This window comes from Tamandua tetradactyla, chromosome 8 (genome assembly GCF_023851605.1).
Source record: "Tamandua tetradactyla isolate mTamTet1 chromosome 8, mTamTet1.pri, whole genome shotgun sequence".
NCBI lineage: Eukaryota > Metazoa > Chordata > Mammalia > Pilosa > Myrmecophagidae > Tamandua > Tamandua tetradactyla.
Window position 1 is genome coordinate 15,030,019 of NC_135334.1, and position 13,290 is coordinate 15,043,308.

At 37.0% G+C, this 13,290-nt stretch overlaps 1 protein-coding gene across 1 annotated transcript; it reads right to left on the reverse strand.

Moving 5' to 3' along the window:
* Positions 1 to 2,903: 2,903 nt before the first annotated feature.
* LOC143643233 (olfactory receptor 8B3-like) lies at positions 2,904 to 3,855 on the reverse strand. Its single transcript, XM_077111982.1, has one exon. The coding sequence runs from the start codon at positions 3,849 to 3,851 to the stop codon at positions 2,904 to 2,906; it is 948 nt and encodes a 315-aa protein (XP_076968097.1). The 5' UTR covers positions 3,852 to 3,855.
* Between the last annotated feature and the right edge of the window lie 9,435 nt (positions 3,856 to 13,290).

Genomic DNA, 13,290 nt, shown 5'->3' on the forward strand with positions numbered 1-13,290 from the left:
AATGATTTGTACACTTTGTAAGCGTGACTTTTATGGTAAACAAATTGTATATCAATAACAATACTATCTATGGAGGAAAAAATTAAACTAAATATATATATATTATCTTATTTTGCCAAAGAATCACAGAGAAAGATAAACCAGTAGGTAATGAAGATATTTAATATTGAGAATAGGTGGAAATGAGTAGAAACTTTAGAATTGAAACTAATTATACCTCTGAGTTTCCTCTCTGCATAAATCCCATATTCACAGACATTTTAAAGTTTCATATTTAAATGACTATGAATAATTCAAAAATCAATTAAGATGTTGAAAATCCCAAATTAAATACCAACAATACCAATAAACTTAACTGTATCACAGCCACATTGAAAGAAACAGGGGAAATGACTAAGAAAATACCCAGGGAAAACATTATATTCACATATATACTTAGGCTTTTGGGTAAAAAAAAGAATATACAAATATTGTAATACTGTAAACTAGTTATTAAATTTACCTTTAACAAACATATGCGCTAGCAATTTTGAAATGCATTACTAAAATTTAACAAATAAGTATCAATATTGTAAATACACTGAGCAGGTAACTCTTATAAACTCTTTCTTGATAATAAAAAGTCAGGTTTATTACAAATAATAAAAGGAAGGGGGAGTAGAATAAACAAAGTGGTATTGATTTGGAATGAAGTTATCATCCTTCACTCATAAGTTTTAATATATCTATACACAGGAACACATATAGAAATTGATAGAGGACATATCCTTATATTAATATACATATATTTCTACCTCTGCTTGCAGAGATCCTAGAAACAAAACTACTCCAATAGCAATTGTTATACCTCATGCTCAGATCTTGGTTTCTAAATTCAATTTTCTAGGTAAGGAAACCGGGAGAACTTGAAGAAATGCCAGAAAATAAGAAAGTCAAGAAGTTAGAAGGCGGGGGTGCACGGGTAATTCAGAGGTAGAATTCTCACCTGCCATGCAGGATACCTGGGTTTGATTCCTGGTCCATGCACTTCCCAAAAACAAACAACCAAGCAAAACAAACAAAGGAAAAAACAACAAAATTTCAACAAATGTGCTGCCATAATGGGATAGTCACATGGAAAATGAATGAAATGTGACTGCTGCCATACAGAATACAAAAAAAAAAGAAGTTCGAAGGCACACTGAAAGGACATAAGCCACACTGAACAGGGTCACGGTGGCTAAATGTGAAATTTTGAGCAATAATAAAAATAGTGATGGGGTGGGCCACAGTGGTTCAGCAGGTAAAGTTCTTGCCTGCCATGCCTGAGACCTGGGTTCATTTCCTGGTGCCTATCTATGTAAAAAAAAGGAAAAAAATTGTGATGGTAATGCATTATTACTAATAATATAAAATAATTATCCATGAATCCATACCTATATTTTTAAGTGAATGAAAGATAAATAGAGAGAGGACAAACAGGAGAGAAGGGCAAGTTTCCCTTACACTGTTTAATGCATGCAGAAGAAATGATGAAAAACATCATTTGACAAACATCTGAGGGTAATAATTATTTCAGGTTTGAATTATGAATGGATGCTAAAATTAGTGAGAACAAGGAGAATATAAGAAATAGCCTAAATATATAGCTCCCCAAATAATTTAAATTACAAAGGTAAAAATAAAAATTTTACAGTGGAGAAGCCTAATTTACCTTAACCAAGGGATAAAAATTATTCTCAGTGATGAAACATATATGAACAAAGAAAGGCACAATATCACTTCTCAGATTTTCTTGCCAAAAATGCATAAGCTGAATTATGAGTATGGTTAAGACAAATCAAAACTGAGGAATATTTTGTAAAATAATAAAACGTTACAAAAAAGATTGAGTGTCACACAAGACAGAGAAGACTGAGAAACTGTTCTAAACTAGGGAAAATTTAAAGGGCATCACAACTGAATAATATATGTGATCTTGGATTGCCTAATGGATCAAAAATAGCGGGGTGGGAGACCATCATAGGAGCAATGGTGATATTGGAATTAGGCGTGCATATTAAGAAGCATTAATTTTCTGAGTTTGATAACAGTACTGTGGTTACAGAAGAAACCTAAGGAAAGAGCACAGAGGAATTCTATATACCATTCAGGCAAAACTTTTGTAAATAAAAAGTTAAGAATAAATTTAAAACAAATTATACAGGGTATTATATTGGTGACATACTGACAGCAAAAATCTTTAAACTTCATAATTACCTGCTGTCTGTATTATTGTTGTAGTTATTTTTGTTATTATATTTTATTAAATATTACTTACAATAATAACCATTTTGTTCTTGCTATTGAAAGAATACACCCAATTCAGCAATTATTTCTTTTCCACTCAGAGGGTATACAATTCTAAATATATAAATAAGAAAAGCATTGCAGAAATAAAGGAATTATAACTTGTACCCTGAAGACATTTACTGTTTTCTTGAGACAGAGTTAATTTACAAATGTTTCTAGGAACATATTTTATTATTAGTAATATACACCTATTTTTTCTCATGGTAAGCTTCACCGATAAGTAAAGCAATGGCTAAACACTTTCATCTAAAATTCCTGGACCAGGCACTTCCCAAAAAACAAATAAACAAGCATAAACAAACAGAAACCAAACAAAAATTCAACAAATGATGCTGCAATAACGGGATACTCACATGGAAAAATAATGAAATGTGACCCTGTCATACAGCATACAAAAAAAAAAAACAAAAAAAAAGAAAAAGAAAAGTAAAGGTAAATTATTAAACAAAAACTCAAATTTCCTTTAAAATGTTAAGAAAGAAGCAGGATAAGAAAGCAGAAAAGAAATACATTATAAATAAACACAGTGACCCTACTTCTGAAACTACATGCACAGGACATCTCATTTCTAATTAAAACTTTCTCCTACTCAGGGTCTTTCTAAGGGCAAGTTTAACATCTTTGTTCCTCAAGCTGTAGACTAAAGGGTTCATCATTGGAACCACATTGGTGTAAAAGACAGAAGAGATTTTTCTGTCATTAATAGATCTTGCAGAAGATGGTTGGAAATATGCAAATGCACTTGATCCAAAGAACAGAGAAACAGCCATTATGTGGGCACTGCAGTTGCTGAAGCCTTTTGACCTGCCCTCAGTGGAGTTCATTTGGAGGATGCTGGAGAGAATGAAACCATAAGAGGTAAAGATGATGAGACTGGGCACGAGGATATTGATGCTCCCTACAATGAAGACCACCAGCTCATTGACATAGGTGCTTGTGCAGGAGAGCTGGAGCACAGGGAGGATCTCACAGAAATAATGGTTGATGGTGTTGGCATCACAGAAAGTCAGTCTCAGCATACATCCAGTGTGGGCCATAGCACCAGAAAATGCCATCAGGTATGAACTAAGCATAAGGTTGCAGCACACTTTAGGGGGCATGGCAATGCTATACAAGAGTGGATTACAGATGGCCACATAGCGATCATAGGCCATTGAGGTCAGCACATAGCACTCAGAGATGGCAAAAAAGCAGACAAAGAAGAGCTGTGCCATGCACCCCTGGTAGGAGATAATATTCTTTTCTGATAAGAAGTTGATCAGCATTTTGGGTGTGAAAATGGAAGAATAACAGAGGTCTATGAAGGACAGGTTGAAGAGGAAAAAGTACATGGGGGTGTGAAGGTGGGAATTTAGCCCAATTAGAGTTATTAAGCCCAGATTTCCTTGCACAGTAATAATATACATTGCTAGAAACAAGAAGAAAAGGGGGATTTGGGAATCTGGGTGATCTGTTATACCTACAAGAATAAACTCAGTCAAAAAAGAGCCATTTCCAGGAGCCATTCTGCTCTGTGGCATCTATAGGGACAAGAGGAAAGGTCTGCGTTAAGGGAAACCCAGGTTTTCCCGCAATATCTCTTCCACAGAAGTGGGTTCTACACTGGGATTATCTGATATAACCCAATATGGACCCATGGAATTTTCATTTTCAAATATTTTGCAATATTATAGTCACGAAATAATAAACATGTTAAAAAATAACTACACCTTACTCCACAGACTAAAGGCCAGGTCTGCCATCACTACTGGAAAAAACAAGGGAGAAGAGAGAAGGAAGATGGACGGGGACAAAATTCTTCCATCTCATCTCATCATCTCTTTATTCACATGAGCCCCCCTCCTCTTCAGGACAGAAAATGGATGTGACCCCACATGCAGTTTAGAAACTGTTGTGAGAACCATGAACAATGGTGTTGCTCAAAACTAATGGTCAAGTCTAGAAGAATTCAAGAAGCTACCCCAACTCATGGAATAAAAACTATAGTTAGAGAACTGAGAACTATCTCCCTGCAGAGGGAACTTACACAGAGATATGGGAACCCTGAGGGCCTTGTGTCTCTGAATGTTCTCTGCTGCCCCCTCAAACAGATTCTTCCACTTGATTCACTTGTTTGTCAAGACTGCAAAACATGGAGAGAAAGCAGCATTTCTTAATCTCTGGATTTCCATCTCAATAGGGAGGACACAATATGAATGGAATTCAGGAACTCACCCTCATTAGCCAGAAAACCTCCAAGCTTCCTGATCACTGTATTTACCTTTGTGGATTTTGAAGTGCAATTTTGATCTCTGAAATATTGGTTTCTTTAACTCTAAGAGGATACTGACCAGACTTTAATTTCCAATATGACCTGGAACTCATTCTGATTGATTTTAACATTAAGCACCCTCATGCAGCAAAGAAAACCAGAACATTCTTTAGTAAAGAGGCAGATTTAGTGTTGGTTTAAGGATACAACACACTTGGTAATAAACAGATTCAAAACTTAAGTCTCTCCTCCAGGGAACAAATTCTCGGAATAACAGGGAAATAAAAGGATTTCAATTACAAGCAAAACCACCAATTAGTCCTTAGGGACTCAATTATTAGTCCTCTTGATTTACCCAAGTTTTCACTTCATTCTAGGATTGTATATCCACCAAAGCAAAGCTAAATTAGAACTCCCATATCACTACCATCTTCATCTCTGAAGAGAAATCTGTCTGTTGCCTTGTTTTATTTCATTCTTTCATCTCAATATCCAAAGGGATATTTCTGCTTGGGTTCAGTAAACAGGTCTCTAAATTCTTTATTAGAAACTTCTGAAGCATTGCGGTAAATACCTCTCCTGGGATATGTCCAAATAAATTTCAGTGCTTTGCCTTCCTTCCATTATCTTTATTTCTGAACACCTGCTGGAAATTTCTAGCTACATCTCCTTAATGGTCCATTCATGAGCACTTCAATAACCAAAGTTATCAATTTCTTCTAATCACAGTAGTTAAGAATGTGGATTCTTTAGTTAAAGGGCATGTGTTTGACTCCTCCCTCCATAATTACTAACTCTAATACCATGGGCAAATTACTTAAACTTACCCTGCCTCACAAAGCTTGTCAGACAGTGGTGGAAATAATAACATCTCTTTCATTGGGTTGTTTTAACTCTTAATGAAAAATCAATTACTTAGAACTGTTCCCAAAATATCATAAATAGGCAATAAATGTCAGTTATCATGATTTATTTTCTCTTAGCTTCCAGTAGATGCTCCATCAAACATTCTAACCCGGAGCCTTGCCTCATATAAGTGTTATAATCAAATGGTGATATTATGACTATCTCTTTTGCCAACTCACCCCGTGGACTGTCAGTGCCATCTTGATTATTGGAAACAGTCATTAGTGCTGCTGAGTTTAGTTAGAGTAGAAAACCACTTGTAAAAACCCATTTTTAAGATTCTGTTTCTCAAGAACCATTCACAGGCCCAAACTGTGTTAGTCAGGGCTGTCTATAGAAACAGAACCAACAGAAGAAATCTGTAAAGATGAGATCTATAAAGGTGTCTCGTGCAACTGTGGGAATAAAAAAAGTCCAAAGTCCATAGAGTTGGCTATGAAGCTGGCAGTTCCAATGAAGGGTCTGGGCAAATGCCACATGAGAAGCTCACTGGCTGAAGAAGCAGTGAAAGAGTCTTCTCCCTTAAAACCCTTCAGTTGATTGTGTTATCTTCTTGTGGGAGATGTGCCTTAGTTGATTGCAGATGTAATCAGTCACAGATGCAATCAACTGACTGATGACTTAATACACCAACCTTCCAGTTTATCACCCCGCCACAAAATATCCGTCCTGCAACAGTTAGGCCAGTCTTGCCTGACCAGACAACTGGGCATAATCATTTGGTCAAGTTAACACCAGAACCTAACTATAAGAAGAATTTCTTTCTGTATCAAAACAAATATATGAAATAAAAATCTCTGAAATTTGCCTAGCAATAAAGAAATGCAGCTCCATAGTCTAAGTAGGTCTTTATTACACCTAAATATATGTCTTCTCATTCACAGTGGGAGCTAACTACCACTAATGGACACTTTTGGTTATGGACCATTTGAACTTATTTGAAGGAAAAAATACTCTGTCTAACATACTAAATAAAGGCTCTCTAGAAAAATATAAAATATTAAAAAATCAAAGTAAGATCCTGAAACATAAATATATTTATCACAATTTGGTCTGAGTAATATGTATATATAATATATATATATATAACAAATATATTTATCACAATTTGGCCTGAGTAATATGTATATATAATATATATATAAATATATCACAATTTGGTCTGAGTAAAATAAAGTCTAACATTTAACTGCAGAAAATATTATAAATTGTAATATTGTGGGAGAAAAACTTGCCTATTCTTTTGCTCTCTCCTTTCACTTTCCCTTTTTCCTCTGGCTGTGAGAAGCATTTGAATGCTCTGGAGGTTTTAAGAATTAGTTAAGGATCAAAGAGATAAACAGCATAAAAGGTGCTCCTCTTTGCACCCCATCTTCATTCTTCTTGCTCAGGACGGTTACAATTACTGAAAATAATAGCTTGATGCATCCCACAACCACCTCCACTATGTTTTTAAACTACCAATTTCAGGGAATGAAAAATCTTTAAGAAATGAGGTAAAGGTAGTTTAAAACTCATACAAATGGTATGTGAAAGAAAATGAGAGCAGTAACATAGAACATTTTCCTACATTTAAACTATTCAGAAGTGTTTCTGTGTGTGTGTATACATATATCGTTATATATCTATATATATACAGATATATATTAAACATGCCTGAATGGAATACTATGGAGCACATAAGCAAACAAGCACATTTATAATCAGTTGAGTTGCATCAAAAATGCCAAACAATTCAAATGGGGAAAGAATAGTCTTTTCTGCCATGGTGTAGGGATAACTGGATATCCACACTCAAAGGAATGAATGTGATGCCCATATCACACCATAAAAATGAACTCAGAATGAATCAGCAACATAAATGCATGAGTTAGCTAAAACCTTAAAATGTTTAGAAAAAAATGCTGGAGTAACATAACATTAGGTTAGGCAATGATATTTAGATTAAACACAAAGGGGCAGTGTGATGGTAGCTCAGTGGCAAAATTCTCATCTGTGATGCAGGAGTCCTGGGTTTGATTCCTGGTGCCTAATCATGCAAAAAAAAAAATACACACAAGGAAAAAAAATAAAAATAGATAAATTCCACTACATTAAATTTTAAAACAAATCTACTTCAAAAGTAACAAAAAGAATGAAAAAACAAAATGCAAATGGGAGAAATTATTGCAAATGCATATCTGATAACATCTAGTATGTCAAACTGGATAGAATTATTAAAACTCAATAATAAAGCCAAACATCCCAATTTAAAAATTGGCAAGATATCTTAATAGATATTTCTCAGGAGAATACATACAAATGGCCATAAATACATGAAATATTTCAATACATTAGTATTCAAGGAAATGCAAATTAAAATCACTATGCCATATACCCTCAGACTCACTAAGCTTATGGTAAAAATAAAAAACAAACAATAATAAGTGTTTGGCAGATGTGGAATTTGGGAGTCCTCATGCACTGTTGATGGGAAAGCCAAATCGTACAGCCTTTTTGGAAAACAGTGTAGCAATTGCTCAAAAATTTGAACATGGCATTTCCATTATGACACATCAATTCTATTATCCTATTCCTAGCTATATACCCCAGAAAAATGAAAATATATGCCCATGTAAAAAGCTATACAAGCATGTTCATAGCAAATTTATTCATTACACTGAAAGTGGAAGAACACATAGTCCATAATCTGATGGAAAAGTAGATTGTGGTATACCCATAGAATGGAATATCAATTGCCAATAAAATGCAATGAGATATTGACATATACTACAACATGGATGAATCATAAAAATCACTCTAACTGAAAGAAAATAGTCACTATAGACCTCCTATTGTATTGTATTATCTCACACTTATATGAAATATCTACAGGAGGCAAAGCTGTAGAGATTGAAAGTAGACCGGTGATTGCTAGGCCTGGGTGAATGGAGGAATTGCAGAGTGATGACTAAAGGGAATTGTTTCTAAAGCAATGAAAAAATTCTAAAATTAATTTGCAAAGGGCTACATGATCTTGGGAGTAAAATAAAACCATTTAATTGTACACATTATATAAAGGAATTGCATGGCGTGTGAATTTTAAAATGCAGTAACATTTATAACAGCACCAGAAACATGAAATATTTAAGTATAAATCTTATAAAATATATACATGCTGTATACATGGCAAACTGTAAAACACTAATGAAAGGACTCGGAAGACATATAAATGGAAAGATCATCTAGGTTTATGAATTAGAAGGTTAATTTTAGTTAAGATGTTTATCCTCTCTTATCTGACCACAAATTCCGTGCAATTACACTAACTTCCAAGCATAATATTTATAGAAAGCTGATTCTGAAATTACATGAAAAGCCAAATTACCGAATAGCTTAAAAAAATTTGCTAAAGAATAAAACTGGAGGACTCACACCACCTGCTTGCAAACTTTACTACATGCTACAAAAATCAAGACAATATGGTATTGGCAAAAGGAATATTGAGTCATCATCAATGAACGCATACATATGATGTGGACAAAGTGTAAAGTCAATTCAATGGAGGACACCCATGATGGAACAATAAGCTAACCATGCAAAAGAACAATTAGAATGAAAGAAGGAAAAGGAGGAGGTTACGGAGGAGGAGAGAGAGAGGAGTAAGAAGAACTTCTATCCACACTTGTCACCTTTAACAAAAATGAATCATAGAGCCCTCTTTGTCGGTGGGCCCGGCGCAGCACTCACACCCTGCCAGCCAGCCCGCCCTCCTCCCCTCTATGTCTGCCGGCCCGGTGCAGTGCTCACGCCCTGCCAGCCAGCCCGCCCTCCTGTCCCTCTTTGTCTGCCGGCCAGGCGCGGCGCTCACACCCCGCCAGCCAGCCTGCCCTCCTCTCCCTCTTCCCCCTTCTGCTCCGGCAGTGCTCCATCCACCATCTTATCCTTCTCTTTCTCCTCCTGCTCCGGCGGCTCTCCAACCACCAACGTGCCCTCTTCCGCCTTCACCGGCTCCTCTGCCACCGGCCTCGACAGCCTTGCCACCCTCACCTTTCCTCCTCCAGAACAGCTACTGGGGGAGTGGAGACGATACAGAGCAGCTCCTGGAGCCATGACGGAGATCAAAGGGATGGCGTACCCCATCCTGGAATGGCTGACTGTCTGGGAGAACCAGCTCTGGTGAGATCGCCGAGGGGTGCGGGCTTCCCCGGGCGGGACGGCAAGCGGTCGGAGTCCTTCCCTTCCTCCTTCCCAGGCCAGCTGGCAGAATTGGGCAGGTGGTCCCCTTGGGCTGTGGCGGCTAGCGCCGCCACCACGCGAGGCCCCCCGGACCAACTGAGAGAGTTGGGTCGGAAATCCCCAGACCACGGAGAACGGTGACCGGGGGTTCCCTTCCAAACACGTGACCCCCCGGTCCGGCTGGGAACAGTGCACTCTCCCGGGCTGCGGCAGATGGCGCCCTCCCGCCATGCTTGGTGCCCCGGCCGACTAGGAAATTCGGCCGGGCGCTCTCCCAGGCTGCGGCGGCCGGCAATCCTCCCCGCGTTCGGACCCTCGGGCCGGCTGGCACTGCTCCAAGCAGCTTCAGCTGCTGAACCTCCCCACGGCGAGAGTTTTCCAAAGTTAAAGGACCCACAGCAAATTTACTGGTGGAACCCGTAGACAAACGTGTGCCACGAGCGCCACCTACTGGGCAGGATAAGAAAAACAGAACCCAGAGATTTCACAGAAAAATCTTTCAACTTGTGGGGTCCAACACTCAGGAAAATCTGACTAAATACCCAGACGCCAGCAGAAGATAACGGATCATGCTCAGAAAATTGAAAATATGGCCCAGTCAAAGGAACAAACCAATAGTTCATATGAGATACAGGAGCTGAAACAACTAATGCTGAATATACGAACAGAAATTGAAAACCTCTTCAAAAACGAAATTGATAAATTGAGGGAGGACATGAAGAAGACATGGGCTGAACAAAAAGAAGAAATAGAAAAACTGAAAAAACAAATCACACAAGCTTATGGAAGTGAAGGATAAAGTAGAAAAGATGGAAAAAACAATGGATACCTACAATGATACATTTAAAGAGACAGAAGAAAGAATTAGTGATTTGGAGGATGGAACATCTGAATTCCAAAAAGAAACAGAAACTATAGGGAAAAGAATGGAAAAATTTGAACAGGGTATCAGGGAACTCAAGGACAATATGAACCGCACAAATATACGTGTTGTGGGTGTCCCAGAAGGAGAAGAGAAGGGAAAAGGAGGAGAAAAACTAATGGAAGAAATTATCACTGAAAATTTCCCAACTCTTATGAAAGACCTAAAATTACAGATCCAAGAAGTGCAGCGCACCCCAAAGAGATTAGACCCAAATAGGCATTCTCCAAGACACTTACTAGTTAGAATGTCAGAGGTCAAAGAGAAAGAGAGGATCTTGAAAGCAGCAAAAGAAAAGCAATCCATCATATACAAGGGAAACCCAATAAGACTATGTGTAGATTTCTCAGCAGAAATCATGGAAGCTAGAAACAGTGGGATGATATATTTAAGTTACTAAAAGAGAAAGACTGCCAACCAAGACTCCTATATCCAGCAAAATTGTCCTTCAAAAATGAGCGAGAAATTAAAACATTCTCAGACAAAAAGTCATTGAGCAAATTTGTGACCAAGAGACCAGCTCTGCAAGAAATACTAAAGGGAGCACTAGAGTCAGATATGAAAAGACAGAAGAGAGAGGTATGGAGAAGAGTGTAGAAAGAAGGGAAATCAGATATGATATATATAATACAAAGGCAAAATGGTAGAGCAAAATATTATCCAAACAGTAATAACACTAAATGTCAATGGACTGAATTCCCCAATCAAAAGACATAGATTGGCAGAATGGATTAAAAAACAGGATCCTTCTATATGCTGTCTACAGGAAACACATCTTAAACCCAAAGATAAATATAGGTTGAAAGTGAAAGGTTGGGAAAAGATATTTCATGCAAATAACAACCAGAAAATAGCAGGAGTGGCTATACTAATATCCAACAAATTAAACTTCAAATGTAAAACAGTTAAAAGAGACAAAGAAGGACACTATATACTATTAAAAGGAACAATTAAGCAAGAAGACATAACAATCATAAACATTTACTCACCAAACAAGAATGCCCCAAAATACGTGAGGAATACACTGCAAACACTGAAAAGGGAAATAGACACATATACCATAATAGCTGTAGACTTCAATTCACCACTCTCATCAATGGACAGAACATCTAGACAGAGGATCAATAAAGAAATAGAGAATCTGAATATTACTATGAATGAGCTAGTCTTAACAGACATTTATAGGACATTACATCCCACAACAGCAGGATACACCTTTTTTTCAAGTGCTTATGGATCTTTCTCAAAGATAGACCACATGCTGGTCACAAAGAAAGTCTTAAAAAGTTTAAAAAGATTGAAATTATACACAACACTTTCTTGGATCATAAAGGAATGAAGTTGGAAATCAATAATAGGCGGAGTGCCAGAAAATTCACAAATACGTGGAGGCTCAACAACACACTCTTAAACAACCAGTGGGTCAAGAAAGAAATTGCAAGAGAAATTAGTAAATACCTAGAGGTGAATGAAAATGAAAACACAACATATCAAAACTTATGGGACGCAGCAAAGGCAGTGCTAAGAGGGAACTTTATTGCCCTAAATGCCATTATCAGAAAATAAGAAAAGGTAAAAATGCAGGAATTAACTGTTCACTTGGAAGAACTGGAGAAAGAACAGCAAACTAATCCCAAAGCAAGCAAAAGGAAAGAAATAACAAAGATTAGAGCAGAAATAAATGAATTTGAAAACAATAGAGAAAATCAATGAGACCAGAAGTTGGTTCTATGAGAAAATCAATAAGATTGATGGGCCCTTAGCAAGACTGACAAAAAGAAGGAGAGGATGCAAATAAATAAGATCAGAAATGGAAGAGGAGACATAACTACTGACCTCACAGAAATAAAGGAAGTAATAACAGGATACTATGAACAACTTTACGCTAATAAATACAACAATTTAGATGAAATGGACGGGTTCCTGGAAAAACATGAACAACCAACTTTGACTCAAGAAGAAATAGATGACCTCAACAAACCAATCACAAGTAAAAAAAATTGAATTAGTCATTCAGAAGCTTCCTAAAAAGAAAAGTCCAGGACCAGACGGCTTCCCATGTGAATTCTATCAAACATTCCAGAAATAATTAGTATCAACTCTCCTCAAACTCTTCAAAAAAATTGAAGTGGAGGGAAAGCTATTTAATTCATTCTATGAAGCCAACATCATCCTCATACCAAAACCAGGTAAAGATATTACAAAAAAAGAAAACTACAGACCAATCTCTCTAATGAATATAGATGCAAAAATCCTCAACAAAATTCTAGCAAATCGTATCCAACAACACATTAAAAGAACTATACATCATGACCAAGTAGGATTCATCCCAGGTATGCAAGGATGGTTCAACAGAAGAAACTCAATTAATGTAATACACCATATCAACAAATCAAAGCAGAAAAATCACATGATCATCTCAATTGATGCAGAGAAGGCATTTGACAAGATTCAACATCCTTTCCTGTTGAAAACAGTTCAAAAGATAGGAATAAAAGGGAACTTCCTTAAAATGATAGAGGGAATATATGAAAAACCCACAGCTAATATCATCCTAAATGGGGAAAAATTGAAAACTTTCCCCCTAAGATCAGGAACAAGACAAGGATGTCCCCTATCACCACTATTATTCAACATTGTGTTGGAGGTTCTAGCCAGAGCA